The following is a 16396-nucleotide window of genomic DNA, read 5'->3' as shown; positions in this document are numbered from 1 at the left end:
AAGCCTTCTTGGAACTGTTGAAAGGACTGTGTTGTAGACTGGAGATAGATGATGCTATATCCCTCCGCCCCCAGCCTGTTGAGAGAGAGCTGTTCAATTTTGACACAAATGGCCTCTTTGAGACCCTCAGGCTCCACACCCCTATTAAATTCTAATCAGAAAAATAAAGCACAACATTTATATTCTATTTATGGGACATAAATACTTTATACATCGAAAAACTATAGAATTCGTGTCTGAGCAATCTGTACCTTTTAAGGAGAGTATGGGCATTTTTGTGGACCAAATACTTTAGTTTCTTAGAGAGATGGGCATTTTCCGAATCCTTCACCCACCTAATCTGCTCTGGCTTCTCTTTGTACGTCAGTTTCTCTCAGCCTCCAGGGTTGCCGGGCCTTTGAAACAAGATAGAGAAGCCATCTATCTCTGGGTGATTCTGGTGGTTTGTTAGCTTCCTGTTCAAAGAAGCCTTTACAACACGGAAGTTCACTTTGTGAGAGCCTCTACAACCTGACAAGGCTGAGATGAGCCGAAGAACCAAGCCTGAAGGCCGACCGGCACAGGAAAATGTACCTTCCTGCCTCCTTGAGGATCTTGAAAACCAACAAGTATTTGAACTTTTGGGCAGGAAATGCACGGTAATTCTTGTTATTATTCAAGGGAGGAAAGATCATGGAAGAATGTAGACTATTCCGTGAATGGGACAGAGGGAGGAGCTTGCATCTGGGAAAATGAGTGATTATATGCTGGAATTTCATTGATGAATTAGAATGAAAATAACTTGGACGTTAGAGACCCTATAGGTGAACCAGTGTCTGGTTTTCAGCATTATCTTCCTCCTAGAAAGTTGCTCAATGGATAAATGAGAACGTGCTAGAAAATTAGCAGCATTAGCAGGATCATTAATAATTTGAAGTTGATGTAGATCGGATTGGGTTGGCTTAATGTATACAGGGATTTTCCTTACAGCCCCCGTGGCCTTTATAGAATTCCGGTAAGCACGTCTCCTAAAAGTCAATTCCTGCTCATTGCATATTTCAGTGTGTTAATCAATCTGAATATTTACATTATGGTCTTTCAATCAGTAGAAATAACAATGGCCTCAATCAAATTAGCTGACAACACTTTTGATACAGATTGTGGAACCTTTGGGAAATTTTCTCTTTGTTTTTTTAAATCTCCCCCAACTTCCATGCAGAAACAAGTGGAGTTTTTTTTTTTTTTTTTAAATGCTGAAAACAACAGCTTGGTGTGTGAAGAGGCACATGCCGCCTCAAGGCAGGAAGTGGGGAGAGAAAACCACTTCCTCAAAAGGCCTAGCAAAAAGCTTTGGCCAGCTAATGACACACTGCCAGTCCTCAGGTGGGGGTGGGTGGGTGGAAGTCATATCACCCCTGCCCGTCCCTGTGTCTTGCTAAAAAAAAAAAAAAAAAAAAAAAGACTAGTTCAAAACAATGGGCCAGACAACAGAAGAGGAAATAGCCTTGGTCCTTGACAAACTTGTCAAATAATATTTTCTTTATGGTGAATTATTTACACATCAGGCCCCATGACTGCATGACAAAATCAGTTTAATTGTTGAAATGTCCTCGCAGTGTATTTTGGGAATGGTAGTTCTTGGGTATATTGAGAATTCTCAATTGGCCATTCTGTCAGCTTTATAATTTGAAGTATCCGAACTGGGTGTCAAAATATTAAATAATATTAAGGAATAAATAAATAGCATTACATACACAAACACACACCTCTCTCTCTCCCTCCCTTTCTCTCTCTCTCTCTCACATCCACACCCACAGATAACCAGGATTAAGAACCATAGCCAGGAATAAGAACAGTTCAGCTCACATTTTAAATCAAAATGAAAGCATTCCATTAGCCTACTTTCTGATTCAAAGCATTGTTTCTTTTAGCTTCCAAAATATTCTGAAATATTGTTTGATTCCAAACTATCAAAAACATAAATATAACTTGGATCCTAAGAGAACGTGTAGAGTTACTTTTTGCCTAAAGTGCTCCAAAAGATACCTCATTTAGTTCAGCCTGGCTTATTTCCAGGTAGATAAGCTTGCTTCTTAATGCTCATACATGCTCTTTTGGAGAATGAGGGTCTCTCCAAACATTGCAAAATGGAATGAATGGGGATTGGGCAGTGGAAGAAAGAAGCATTTCTCTAAAACAATATTTTGGATCAGGGGTGGGTTCTACTTATCTTTACTACTGGTTTGCATCAGCAGATCGCTGATGATGACATCCGGGGTGGTGGGCGGGGCCTCCCGCCAGTTTTATTACCGATTCTTGCCAGAACTGGGGGCAACCCACCACTGTTTTGGATGATTCCACTCACTTCCAGAAACTATTCTTAACATCCCCATTCATTCATTCATTCAATCAATCAATCAATCAATCAATCAATCAATCAATCAATTTGTATCCTGCTGTAAGCAAAAAAGACTTAATGTGTGATGTATTGGATTGTATATCGAAATCAACCAGTGTTTCTTATCTTGCCATCAACGTAGAACAATTTTTCTCATCCTTGATAAGTTTAAGATGCGTCAATTTCAATGCCCAGCATTCCTCCATCAGCATGCTGGCTATGGAATTCTGGAAGTTGAAATCAACATATCTTAAAGTTGTTAAGAAATACTGGTAAAGAGCAAGTATTTTCTGAACTTTACTTAAACTTCCTCGTGCGTTATTCCCTTATAATATATGTTGCTGTACATTGTAGAGCTTCTGTTATGTGAAATTCATCATATTTGTGACTGAATAATCTTCTCCCATTAACATTTCCTTGACAATTATATCTGTTTGAAAAGACCAAATCCCCAGGTACGTGTCGTTTTTTATCCAATCGGATGGTTAATTTGTAACTTTCCCTCTTCTGATAGACCATGGTCACAACGGTGGTCCAACTCTTTCTGGCTTTGCCTCAGAGCAGCAGAAACTGGTCCAAGCAGAGTTCTGGAGTGTTGTGTTTCGTAAAGGATGTCCCTAAACGTTCTTACTTCATCCGCTTGTTTGATCTTAAGGTATCAACTTTTATACTCCATTGTGATATTTTCATTTTCATTTATTTATTTTGTCTAACGTGTACATGATAACAGGTATAAGTATAAAGATAAATATGAACATAGTAAATATGTACGAATAAATTCAGACAGTAGGACATGGAGGGTAGGCATGCTGGTGCGCTTATGCGCGCCCCTTACAGACCTCTTAGGAAAGGGGTGAGGTCAACAGTAGACAGTCTAAGGTTAAAGTTATGGGGGTTTGGGTATGTAACAACAGAGTCAGGTAGTGCATTCCAGGCATTGACCACTCTGTTGCTGAAGTCGTATTTTCTGCAATCGAGTTTGGAGTGGTTTACCTTGAGTTTGTATCTATTATGTGCTCATGTATTATTGCAGTTGAAGTTGAAGGAGTACAGGTAGTACATTGTAGCGGATAATTTTGTGTACTGCGTTTAGGTCGGACCATAGGTGGCATAGTTCTAGGTTGTCCAAGCCCAAAATTTCAAGCCTGGTAGTGTAAGGTATTTTATTGCGGGCAGAGGAGTGGAGTACTCTTCTCATGAAATACCTCTGGACTCGCTCTATATTTCCCTGCACCACACTCTGACCAAAGATACATACCTATTGTTCATTCATTGGAATGATGTTCCCCGATATCTATTCTCCAGATGTTTTATTACTAGAATTCTCAACCAGCATATTCTTGTTCAGACAGGAAAAAACCAAAAGTCATGCTTTAATTTGCATTGTTTTCTTGCTATTTTCTGCTAGTTCTCAGATTTACACTGAATTAAGTAATATCCAGTAGGGATTATTAGAAAGCAAGTGAAACAATCTGATGTTTCTAAGTCAGGCAACAGAATGCATTTTCCTCTGCCAATCTGAGCAGGAAGCAAAAACAACTTCTTGACAAGCCATCATACTTGGCTGGTGCATTTCATTCATCTTGCCAGTTGACAAATTATTCTGGGACTACCCAATTAAAGGAGAACACTTCGCTGAATAACTAATTTTATGTGTTAATGAATGTATATAGGTGTGCAGTTAGAAATAATTAATGCAATGCAACGCAACGCAACGCAACGCAACGCAACACAACGCGACACAACACAACACAATACATCTCTCCATAGTGGGGAAGGACTAGATAATCTAATTTATGTGCCTGCTGTCTACCATTCTTTCTGGACCATTATTGTCTATTGGGAAAAGACAAAACAACTGCTCCCAGTTCCTTTGACTCATTCTTTTAAGAGATTTGAATGGAACATCCTTTCACATACACCTTGATCTAGATCTGTGTCTGGTGTAAACACATACAGTACCCACTCCCCATATTATCAAATCTCCTGAAATTCAGTAAGATCAGATCACTGAAATCTTGCAGAGCTCAAGATCTTGCCTGAGAATGCTGAAACCTCATGAATTACAAAGAAAATTTAAATGTTATTTATGAACATCTCTTTGGGATAGCATCCTTTGGAGTAATACCCACCAGAGCCATGCATCTGACTTACTCACCATATCTCAGATATGTGTATTAATTTGTACATCAAAATATGTATTTGTGTAAGGATATACACATATTTTGATGTACAAATTAATAGTGTTGAAACTGAAAGCATCTAGCACCATTCCCAATAGCATCAATAGCATCAGAGGTGGATTGCAAGAAACATTCTTCCAGATACAGGCCACAAAATTGGGAGACAAGGAAACTGAGTTCTCCTTATCTAATCATTTTTTGTCCTCTAAACATCTGAAGACCAAATGGAATTACCCTCCTTGTGTCTTATTTTACATTCAATAGTAGGGCAACAGAGAACCATCATTGTTGGTTGCAAATTATGCCTGCATTCACTAACGTCTCACACAAATACATCCAGATTTAAAATATTTGTACTCAGTACTAATTATACTTAAATGGGAAATCACCAGGGAATTCCAGAACTGTAGTCTAAGTGGGATGGGGGGGGGAATCCAAGTGAAAAGACATGACAAATCATTTCCATATTATTGCTAAAAAAATTAGGGTTGAGTTCATGTTGGTTGTGAACTGGAGTTTAGATCGACTTGAAGGATACTTCATCTTTCTGACATGGTCTTAAGTAGGAAAAAGCAGTTTGTGAATTAATAAGCATCTTTGCCTATTTTTTGTTTTGATGCAGCAGCAGAAGATGATCTGGGAGCAAGAGTTGTACAACCAGATGGTCTATGTTGCTCCCACCACCTTTTTCCACACCTTTTTAGGAGATGTGAGTACTTGAATATGGGTGGGTGAATTACTATGGACATATGTGGTCAGACTGACATATGACTCTGTGGAAGAGAAAAATCTAGAATAGAAGAATTCATGCTTTTAGAAAACAAAGTCTTCTTTTGCAGTCCCAAAGGCAATACTTTAAAAAGATAATATCTGAGTAGAGTATTTTGTTAAAACTTTATAGATCGGTTAAAACAGAACAAAGACAAAAAGACAAAAAGAAAACAATGAACAACAGCAACAATAATTAAACATAAAGGTTTTATCTTCTTCCAGGAAGAATGTTTGTGTGGGTGTGTAGTTTCATATCTAAATGATATATTAGCTAAGAGTTTCAATAAAAGATGACCACATTTCATTGTAATCATCCATACATAATTTTAATTTATAAGCAACCCACTCATAACATCAGGTCTTCAATCGACTGAATAATCGGGGCCATGCATTTGTCTTTCCCAATATTGAAAGGCTAGTTTCTTAACAAAAAGAAGATAGATCTATACAGCTGTTTTAAAATTAAATCTTTTTAATGCTTGCTTTAAACAGAATTGTTTCCCCATATTTGTTTTAAAAACGTATATCTAAATCCCTATCTAGAAATGTCTCAATGAGGATTTGCAGAATTGTGATTCAGTGTAATGCCTTATCACATAGATGTTGTGCTGCATATTCTTGCAGGAGTGCAGTGTGGGACTAAACTTTGCTGATCAGCAAGAGGCACAATCTTTTCAACAAATGGTGGAAGAGAAGATCAAGAAGAGGAGCCAGAGGGGTAGGTAGGAGGTCCCTACCAGGAGATGTAGCTCCAGGGGATGCTTTTTGTCTGAATCCCATTTCTTCAGGAAATATTTGTCCCCTTCAAAAGATTACTTTGGTGAGAGACCCAGTTATACCTTAGAAATTAATGCAAGTAAGGAGTTGTGTTTCCGGAAAAATATTACTTTGGTTATGGGTCTTTTCACAGCCTAGAATTCAGAGAAAGGAAATTGATCATTAGATACTATTCCATTAAAAAAATGAAAGCCTAGCTGCTTTTGGTCTTGGAGCATTCCAAATGCATTGTTAAAAAGAGAAAGTGGAAAGAAATTACAATAAGCTGACTTTGTATAAAATATACAAAAGAATGAAGGCTATTGCTTAACGCATTGTAAGCCGCCCTGAGTCTCCGGAGAAGGGCGGCATATAAATCAAATTAAAAAAAATAAAAAAATAAAAAAAAATAAAGAAAATGCTTCCCTTTATTGGGAATGCAAATGCAATGCGGCAGTAGTGAAATCCAATTTTTTTTACTACTGGTTCTGTGGGTGTGGCTTAATGGGCGTAGTGTGGCTTGGTGGACGTGGCAAGGGAAGGATACTGCAAAATCTCCATTCCCACCCCACTCCAGGGGAAGGATACTGCAAAAACTCCATTCCCACCCCACTCTGGGACCAGCCAGAGGTGGTATTTGCTGGTTCTCTGAACTACTCAAAGTTTCCTCTACCAGTTCTCCAGAACCTGTCAGAACCTGCTGGATTTCACCCCTGAAATGCGGGATATTCATAGCCACAAACTGATTTCTGCAGAATTAGTCTGAAATTTAGGCTAATATTTGTACAGAAATATACTTATTTTGCTTCCAGAAAAATATACATTTGGACTCTTTACCCCACATGGTTGTTTCCTAATGTTAGGATTTATAACATATATAGAATCGAATCAAATAGAATAGAATAGAATAGAATAGAATAGAATAGAATAGAATAGAATAGAATAGAATAGAATAGAATAGAATAGAATAGAATAGAATTCTTTATTGGCCAAGTGTGATTGGACACACAAGGAATTTGTCTTTGGTTCATATGCTCTCAGTGTACATAAAAAGAAAAGATACATTCGTCAAGAATCATAAGGTATCACTTAATGATAGTCATAGGGTACAAATCAGAGGTGGGATTAATTTACCTTCCCTACCGGTTCACAAATGTGAGTCAATGTGCCACCTATGCACATGCACACAGCCTTCTGTGCATGCGCAGTAGTCATGCATTACATTCGGGTGGGTGGGCGGAGCCTCCCGCAGTCGCCGCTACTGGTTTGCGTGATCCGGACAGAACCGGCTGGATACCACCACTGGTACAAATAAGCAGTCAAATCGTACTAGGAAACAATCAATATAAATCGTAAGAATACAAGCAACAAGTTACAGTCATACAGTCATAAGTGGGAGGAGATGGGTGATAGGAACGATGAGAAGATTAATAGTAGTGCAGACTTAGTGAATAGTTTGACATTGTTGAGGGAATTATTTGTTTAGCAGTGATGGCGTTTGGGAAAAAACTGTTCTTGTGTCTAGTGGTTCTGGTGTGCAATGCTCTATAGCGGCGTTTTGAGGATAGCAGTTGAAACAGTTTATGTCCAGGATGTGAGGGTTCTATAAATATTTTCACAGCCCTCTTTTTGGCTCGTGCAGTATACAGGTTCTCAATGGAAGGCAGGTTGGTAGCAATTGTTTTTTCTGCAGTTCTAATTATCCTCTGAAGTCTGTGTCTGTCTTGTTTATTTATAAACAATATTTAATCCTAAAATGATTTCTTCTTAACCTTCAGATCAGGGGTGAAATCCAGCAGGTTCTGACAGGTTCTGGAGAACCGGTAGTGGAAATTTTGAGTAGTTCGGAGAACCAGTAGCGGAAATTTTGAGTAGTTTGGAGAACTGGCAAATACCACCTCTGGCTGGCCCCAGAGTGGGGTGGGAATGGAGATTTTGCAGTATCCTTCCCCTGCCATGCCCACTAAGCCATGCCCACAAAGCCACACCCACAGAACCGGTAGTAAAAAAATTTGTATTTCACCACTGCTTCAGATCATCCAAATCATTCAGATTAAGAAGAAAAAACTTCTCACCTGCCTCCATTGTTGATACTTTTGGCAAATTTAAGATCATTGTCCTCTTTCACTGATACCTTATTTAGGAGGTGGGATGAGGGGGGTAGAGCCTGGCTTCCAACCTGGACAAACAAATGAATTGAGCCCCTTATTAATAAGATGATGCTGTTGGGAACTTTTGACTGTGCTAGATGGTGTGAAGGTCTCCCTCAGTCTAAAGATGTTTCCGACTTTCCAGGACTAGGCAGATATAATTGAAAATAGCACTAGCAATAGCACTTAGACTTATATAGCCCTTCATAGTGCTTTACAGCCCTCTCTAAGCGGTTTACAGAGTCAGCCTATTGCCCCCAACAATCTGGGTCCTCATTTTACCCAGCTCAGAAGGATGGAAGGCTGAGTCAACCTTGAGCTGGTGAGACTTGAATTGCCAAATTGCAGTCAGCTGGCAGTCAGCAGAAGTAGCCTTTTAACCACTGCGCCATCGCAGCTCAATATAAAATATATTTATATTGTCTCAGAATTACTATGTAATGTTCAGACTCTTAGGCAGGTTTGCAGCAAGGACCTTGATAATGACTTGTGACAAAATTCTCCTCTCTTTTTTTCAAGGAAACTCAACTGTGCTCAAACTAAATAGAACAAACCCCATACTGTATCTTGCCAAATCATCTACACACTTGAGAGAAAGAGCATGAAACATTTTACTATTAATGTTCTATATTTTTTTTCTGTTTTACAGATAACAGACAATTGCCACCGCCACCTCCTCCAGTGAATGGTGGTATGTATCCCTTGTATTTTCTCACAATCTGTTCATTATTTGCTTTTTACAACAAGCTCCTTCCTGATGTGTATCAGCTACTGTGTTTCCCCCAAAATAAGACCCTGTCTTATATTTTTTTGAACCCTGAAATAAGCGCTTGGCCTTATTTTCAGGGAGGTCTTATTACTTTGGGGTGCGTGGAGCAAGACGGGGCTCCATTTGCCGTCTTATCTGATTTCCAGCTCCATCGCGTTTCTCGCCATTGTGTGCAGGGAAACAAGTTGTACTGTAAAAAAACACTTCTAGCGAGTTCAATCAATTAATTTCAAACTTCTTGAACGCCCACCCCTTCACTAGGTCAGGGGAAGGCTTATTTTCAGAGGGGGGGCTTATTTAGCGCATGCACTCAAAAGCCTGGTTGGGCTTATTATCCAGGGAGGTCTTATTTTCGGGAAAACACGGTAGAAATGCTGGGAGTAGAGTAGTCCTTAACATCAGTAGGAAGGGTGGACAGAATTTCTGATAATAACAATTTAGCTGTAAATTATACTTACTGTGGTTTGTTCTCATTGGCAGAGAGAATGGAAAATCATTGCTGTAATTACAGTGGGATCCTAGAAAGATTGAATTAGAGCATATAGACAGCAGTGCTGGTTATGAGAAGCTCTTAGCCAGTCCAGTTTTAGAAAAGACTATGTCAATGCAAATAATTGGCCAGAAAGAGTTGACACTGAACTATTTACTGACCATCAGTCTTTTTTGCTTTTATTAGATAGAAAAGCAACTTTCTCACGGTCCCCACTTTCTGGAGTTGATATGAATGGTAAGCATTCTGGTAAAAGTTTGGTTGCAGACTTCTAAGGACACATATACTTTTTGTCATAGAGTTTGTATCAATAGAGCATAAAAACGTGAAACAATTTTCTTTATCGTCTTAAAATGTATTTGGGACTATGGGAGTTGAATTTAGGATACCTGGAAGATAACAGGCCAGGAGAAATCAATATAGAATGTGAAAATAAACTCAAATATATACAATAAGACAAACAGTCAATTAAAATATTTCTAGTAAAAGAGCTTTTTAGCTCTTTGAAAATATCCGAAGAGATACAATAGGCATAGGCAATACAAGAATCTCCAGATATTATTGGAGTTTCAGCGCCCTTAGAAAGAATGGCGATGAGCGAAGGGGCTGAGGGTTCAGCATGCTCTGAATGCTATTGGTTACAAACATGTGTGCGATTCCATTTTTCCTTAAAACTGTTTCTCCATAAGAGCTCCTAGATTTGCTAAAATTCCACAACCAATAACATAGTCAGGTTGAGGAAGGAAGGGAGGAAGGAAGGGAGGGAGGAAGGGAGGGAGGAAGATTGTAGTGAGTTGTCAGGTGTTGTGATGGTAGTTGCAAGGAAACTGATCATTATCTCATCCTTATCTTGTGTTTCCCAAAGGACCTTGCTCACAGCCAAATTCCCCTTCCACTCCACTGTCTCTGGCAACCGTTGATATACAGAATCCTGACATCACTTTTTCCCGCTATCGTGGTCTCCCAATCCCAACTGCAGTAGATAAGAAGAAGGGGAAAAAGAAGATTTCTAAGGCTGACATTGGTGCTCCTTGTGGATTTAAGTGAGTCCTTCTGGAGCTGTTCTAGATTTCTTAGTTCTCAGTCCCTTTGGTGGGTCTCCAGACTGACAAAAAGGCAGCTGCCCGTATTCACTGAGTATGGAGCACCTAAAAATTCTGCACTTCTTTCTGTCTCCAAATTTAAATGGCCAACTAAGTGTATCTTTTCTGCCAATCATTTCACTGGCCATGACATCGGTCAAATCCAACTCTGTGAGGAGCAAGAGTGATGGCCTTCACCTAACTGGATGTCTTCTGTGATTCCTTTTCAGGCACATCCAGCACATCGGATGGGATCCCAGCAGCGGGTTTGATGTACGTAGCCTTGGCAGTTCAATTAGAAAAGATATAGTTCTGTGAGATCTCTTGGGTGTGAAATTAAACTTTTGAGTTATTGCAGCCCAATTGTTTTATGCGTGAGTTGCCCATTTACCCCATGCAGTGGCAGTCATGAAGCACTCTCTCTTAGTTTTTGCGTGTACATTCAGTTTGAAGGTTTCATTGCATCCAATTGCTGTGCAACCATGATAGATTGATGTGAAAAAGAAGACAAAGTAAAACTGGTTTACAACTTAATAGGAGGAACTGCTCTCCTAAATACTCAGTTCAATAGGGCAAGTGTGAACCAGAGGTTTCTTTAATACTAAGGAATTTCCCTCGCTCTGTTTAGGTCTATGAAGTAATCTTTAGTACAGCTGGTGCTCTTTATTTCTTTGGCCTCATTTGGATGCTGGAACAAAAGCTGGAACAAGGGAAGAAATAAAGGAAATAATTCATTCCTCTTCCCTCAACTACCTTCCATGCTGCCTTTTCCCTTCTATGAGTCATTTATTATTTTCCTTGCAGGAGTTATCTTTCACCTGCACCCACCCCTCCAACAAAAAAACCAACTGCCAGGAACTCTGCATGGCAGTTTGTGTGTGTATATTGGGAGTGGTGATGCAGGGGGAGGCACTGTTGCAAAATATGTATGTATGTATGTATGTATGTATGTATGTATGTATGTATGTATGTATGGCTCAGGCTTTAGAACCATTTGGTTACAACGGTTTGAGGTAATAATTGGGGCTCCAATTTGGATTGGGATTGCCTTATCCCTTCTTGCAATGTAATTCCATACACAATACCGTCATGATATATATGCCTGTCCTGGATCATTTTTACTAGCTTAAAAAGGTTGTTATTAAATTATCAGCCCCACGAATACATGTTGACATATTTTTATTTCAGTTGAACAACTTGGACCCTGATTTGAAGACATTCTTCTCTAAGGCGGGAATCAGTGATGCTCAGTTGACTGATGCTAAAACTTCAAAGATTATCTATGAATTCATTGAAGGTCAAGGAGGGTTGGAAGCTGTCAAGGAAGAACTGAGACGACAAGGTGAGTTGCTGGAGGAGAAAAAAAATCTATCTGACTCCCAGGTGACTTTGATCCCTTTAATTTGATTTGAACCAATCAGTGGTTCCATACCCTGGTATATATTACTGTTACGCCATCTGCTGAAAGATGTGCATATCTGAGTAACTGGTCTGGGTTTGGATGCATTGATTGATTTAAGGAGGAGTAATTATATAGAATAGAATAGAATAGAATAGAATAGAATAGAATAGAATAGAATAGAATAGAATAGAATAGAATAGAATTTTTTTATTGGCCAAGTGTGATTGGACACACAAGGAATTTGCCTTGGTGCATATCCTCTCAGTGTATAGCCACCCTGAGTCTCCGGAGAAAGGTGGCATATAAATTGAACTAATAAATAAATACATAAAAGAAAAGATACGCTATCAAGAATCATAAGGTACAACACTTAAAGATAGTCATAGCGTACAAATAAGCAATCAGGAAACAATATCAATATCAATATTAATCTCTATAGTAAAAATAAAAAGGAATCTTGCGATACTTTAGAGAGAAATATATTTATTTATTTTCGATTTATGTAGCCACCCATCTCTTAATCTGGGCAGCTCCCACAGTTAAAAACAGTAACGACATATGGAATAGTACCAAATTCTTTATACATGATATATTTTATGCATGTTATTTTAAATTTATATTTATATTTGAATTCATTTTATAGAAGTCAGACCAATGATCCACCTAGCATAGTCAGCTGTGAGTGGTAGTTTAAAGGTAAAGATGCTTTTGAGATTGATATTGGCATCCAGATGAATGCAACCATGCAGATTTCATAGAACAGTATGGAAATACTTATGTATATAGAATGGTCACAATCTGTACTTTTTTATATTTCCTTAGCTTTTGGAATTTATCATTTTTTTTATTTATCTAGAATTACCTTAAGAAAGCCTGTTACACATCTGATGAAGTTTGTACCCAATGTAGGCATGGTGCAACTAATCATTTTGTCTTTACACAGAACATTTGTTGTTCTTACTGATTTAGCACACCAATATCATGAGTCTGAATGTTCATTTTTTTTCCCAGGTCCAAGTCATCCCCCACCCCCGCCCCCACATCGTGCAAGCCCTCATCCCCCAACTAGTGGGCAAGGCCGCAGTGGTCCCTTACCACCTCTCCCAGGTGCTCCTATGATGTCAAATAGGGGAGATGTCCCCTCCCCACCACAATCTTCTAGGCGACCTCCCTGCCCCCAGTGGGGACCACCTCCACCCACTTCACGTTCTGGATCACATCCTCCTCCCCCACCCCCATTTGCGTCAGGCCCACCCCCACCCCCACCCCCTCCACCACCCCCACCCCCTCCTTCATTCCAGGATTCTGCACCATGTCCCCCTCCTCCTCCTCCTTCTGGAGGGCTCGGATCATTGGGGACCCAGCCGCCTGCTATCTCTTCAGGGCGTGGTGCACTGCTGGACCAGATACGCCAAGGAATACAGCTCAACAAGGTGAGATGGTCTTGTTTTAAATGTTATTTATTTATTACTTTTATTATTATATTAATTTATGGCACAGTTTTCTACTTATTTTGACCCTCGAGGCAGCTTAAAAATAAGGTAAAATTACAGAATAGAAAATAATAATATAAATACAATAAAACTAAACCAAAACTAAAATCAGCATTAAAAGTATATCTAAAGGTTGATTGTTGTATATCTTAGGGAAACTAGCAAATCAAAGGAAAACCTGGTCTAATCTTCTTCACCTAATACCTAGTGTTCTAGATAGAAGGAATATTTATATATGGAATTGTATTTAATTATGGTAGTTTCTCTGTTGTTTTCAATCTCAGTTGACACAAGTTTAGCATGTATCTTTAAAAATACTGAGATTACCACTTATATCCACTTATGTAATATCAATTAATACTAGTTCAGTTTTCAAGAAGCACAAAAGGAACTGCAAATTCTTAATAAGAGTTCTAGAGAGCTTCAGCATAGGAAGCTCTACTTAATATCACTAAAGCACTGGGAGACCTTGGGTCAATTACTCTCTCTCAGTTCAACCCATCTCACAGAATGGTTCTTGTGGGAAAAATAGGAGGAAGGAATATTAGTTATGTTCACTGCCTTGAGTTATTTGCAAACAATAATAAATGCAGGTTAAAAGTAATAAATAAACACATAAATACATAAATATACATATGTATGTTTCATGCATCTTAGACACCCGACGTTGTGGACTCTTCACCTTCTAATCAGAGTTCTGAAGGCCTGGTAGGGGCTCTTATGCATGTGATGCAAAAGAGGAGCAAAGTCATCCATTCTTCAGGTGAGTCTTGTGTATATCCATATGCTATTTCTTACTTTCAGGCTCATACACTTACATATAATTTCTAAAGCTTCCAAAAGTTCAGAGCTTTGTGATTATTTGGAACTATAAAAACAAAGCAAAGCTTTGAGGAAGATCCAATGCCATTTTGTGAGAAGTTCAACTTCAAGTCAGGCTGTGTTGCCCTGGTGTTGGATCAAAAGACATGGGGATCAAGACAACTGAAATGAGTGTTGGAGATCTGTATATGCACATCCATATATAGCTGAGCAGCTGTTATGCTGACATTCTTGAAATGCTAATCAGCTTTGGGTCCCTGTTTTACTGTATTTTCCTGTTCTGCTGTATTCATAGATGAAGATGAAGACAATGGCGATGAAGATGATGACGATGAATGGGATGACTGAGCCTAGAATTGCACCTGACACCAAGTTTGATCCTTCTTTCAGCCTGTTTCCAGAGGCATTTAATTGGATGATGACTCTGCCAGAATTCTTCCCTCCCCATTTCTGCAGATACTTCTGGAATCCCAGTGAGGCAGAGGCAGTCTGCTTCAATGAGGGCAGCAAAGGGGTTATTTTCCCATCCCCCTTTTCAAAATCACTTAGGCCTAAGCATGTTCTTCTCCCTCACCTGTGCACCTGGATGCCTTTGACGGTTTTAGAAAGTAAGGTTGTAATTCTATCTCTTTGAGCCCTCCAATTTTGACCATTCATAATCTCCTGCATTTATTTTTCTAAGAGTTGTATCATCTTTCAGCCAACCCTTTCCTGAACCTTTCTTTTGCTTACCTAATTGTGTTCCCCCCCAAAGTTTTGAAGCCCAAATGCAAGCATGAGAATGACAAAAATGTAAGCAAGTTTTTATTTTTTGAAATAAAATCCCTTGTATGCAGTTAACTCATACTGAAACTTTATTTAAATTATTTGCACATATTTCAAAAGAATGCATTGGCACTATCGGGAACTGATTTCTATTCTTTACAACAAACATATGCTTATTTATATTTTACCAGCATGAACTGAAATATAAAAAGGTAAAGGTTCCTCTCGCACATATGTGCTAGTCGTTCCCTACTCTAGGGGCAGTGCTCATCTCCGTTTCAAAGCCAAAGAGCCAGCGCTGTTCGAAGACGTCTCCGTGGTCATGTGGCCAGCATGACTAAATGCCACAGGCGCACGGAACACTGTTACCTTCCCACCAAAGGTGGTCCCTATTTTTCTACTTGCATTTTTTACGTGCTTTCGAACTGCTAGGTTGACAGAAGCTGGGGCAAGTAATGGGAGCTCACCCCGTTACACCGCACTAGGGATTTGAACCGCTGAACTGCCGACCTTTCAATCGACAAGCTCAGTGTCTTCGTCACTGAGCCACCGCGTCCCCAAACTGAAATATACATATATGCATAAATACACACACACACATATATATACGCACACATACATGCCACATATGTACTGGAAATTAGAGTATTTTCAATAGATTTGTTTGAGAAATTCTTTTATTCCCAAAAGATGGAGTGATTTGTCATTTCTCTCCTTAAACCAGCATTCCGAAGTCATATTAGTCTGTGGTTTTCCAGCCCCTGGATTCAAGTTAGGACACACAGAATTTTGCTGTACTACCTGAGGTTATAGAAACTGTTTTCTGAATGGCAGCAGGCTTGGAATGGGGACTGTTGACTGAGAAGATGGGAAAACCTTATTTCATGCACTGTTCAGGAAAAGGAAATGTACATTTATATGAATGTGTTTATTAGATTAAAAATAAAAATTCATTCTAAACTTAATTTGAGTCAACTACTTTTTAAAATATTGGCTGAAATTAAATTATCAAATTTCATGTTATTCTCTTCTGATATAAAATTTTAGCCATTTAAAAATAGTTTTAATTGTAGAAAAGTTTGGATATTATTTAAGGCATTGGGATGCTCTTTTGCACTTTGTCTAGCTCCTCACAGTAAATTCAGGTTCAATTTTTGAAATTTTGGCATCATGGAGACTATTTAGACAATGTAAACAACCATCACAAGATCCATTTTTTTCAATTCAAATACACAATTTAAATCTTTGGAGAGATACCTCAGTTGTAAAGAAATGCCTCTTTTCAACCTAATATAACAAAAGTCTTTGAAGACTGATTTACAACAGGATTCCATTT

At 38.8% G+C, this 16396-nt stretch overlaps 1 protein-coding gene across 1 annotated transcript; it reads left to right on the top strand.

The window, feature by feature from the left end:
* Positions 1-387: 387 nt before the first annotated feature.
* On the top strand, positions 388-15063 carry WAS (WASP actin nucleation promoting factor). The gene is made up of 12 exons (XM_070935106.1): positions 388-638; positions 2892-3032; positions 5183-5269; positions 5956-6049; positions 8887-8928; positions 9683-9733; positions 10362-10539; positions 10809-10851; positions 11767-11920; positions 12992-13413; positions 14131-14236; positions 14591-15063. Exons 1-12 carry the CDS (start codon positions 525-527, stop codon positions 14641-14643), a joined length of 1485 nt encoding a protein of 494 aa, XP_070791207.1. The 5' UTR covers positions 388-524; the 3' UTR covers positions 14644-15063.
* The last annotated feature ends 1333 nt before the right edge of the window (positions 15064-16396 follow it).

This window comes from Pituophis catenifer, unplaced genomic scaffold (genome assembly GCF_029215685.1).
Source record: "Pituophis catenifer annectens isolate HBS135680 unplaced genomic scaffold, rPitCat1.0.hap2 SCAF_2, whole genome shotgun sequence".
NCBI classification, from domain to species: Eukaryota; Metazoa; Chordata; class Lepidosauria; order Squamata; family Colubridae; genus Pituophis; species Pituophis catenifer.
The sequence above is the reverse complement of the archived record's forward strand: the minus strand, read 5'-3'. Positions and strand labels throughout refer to the sequence as shown.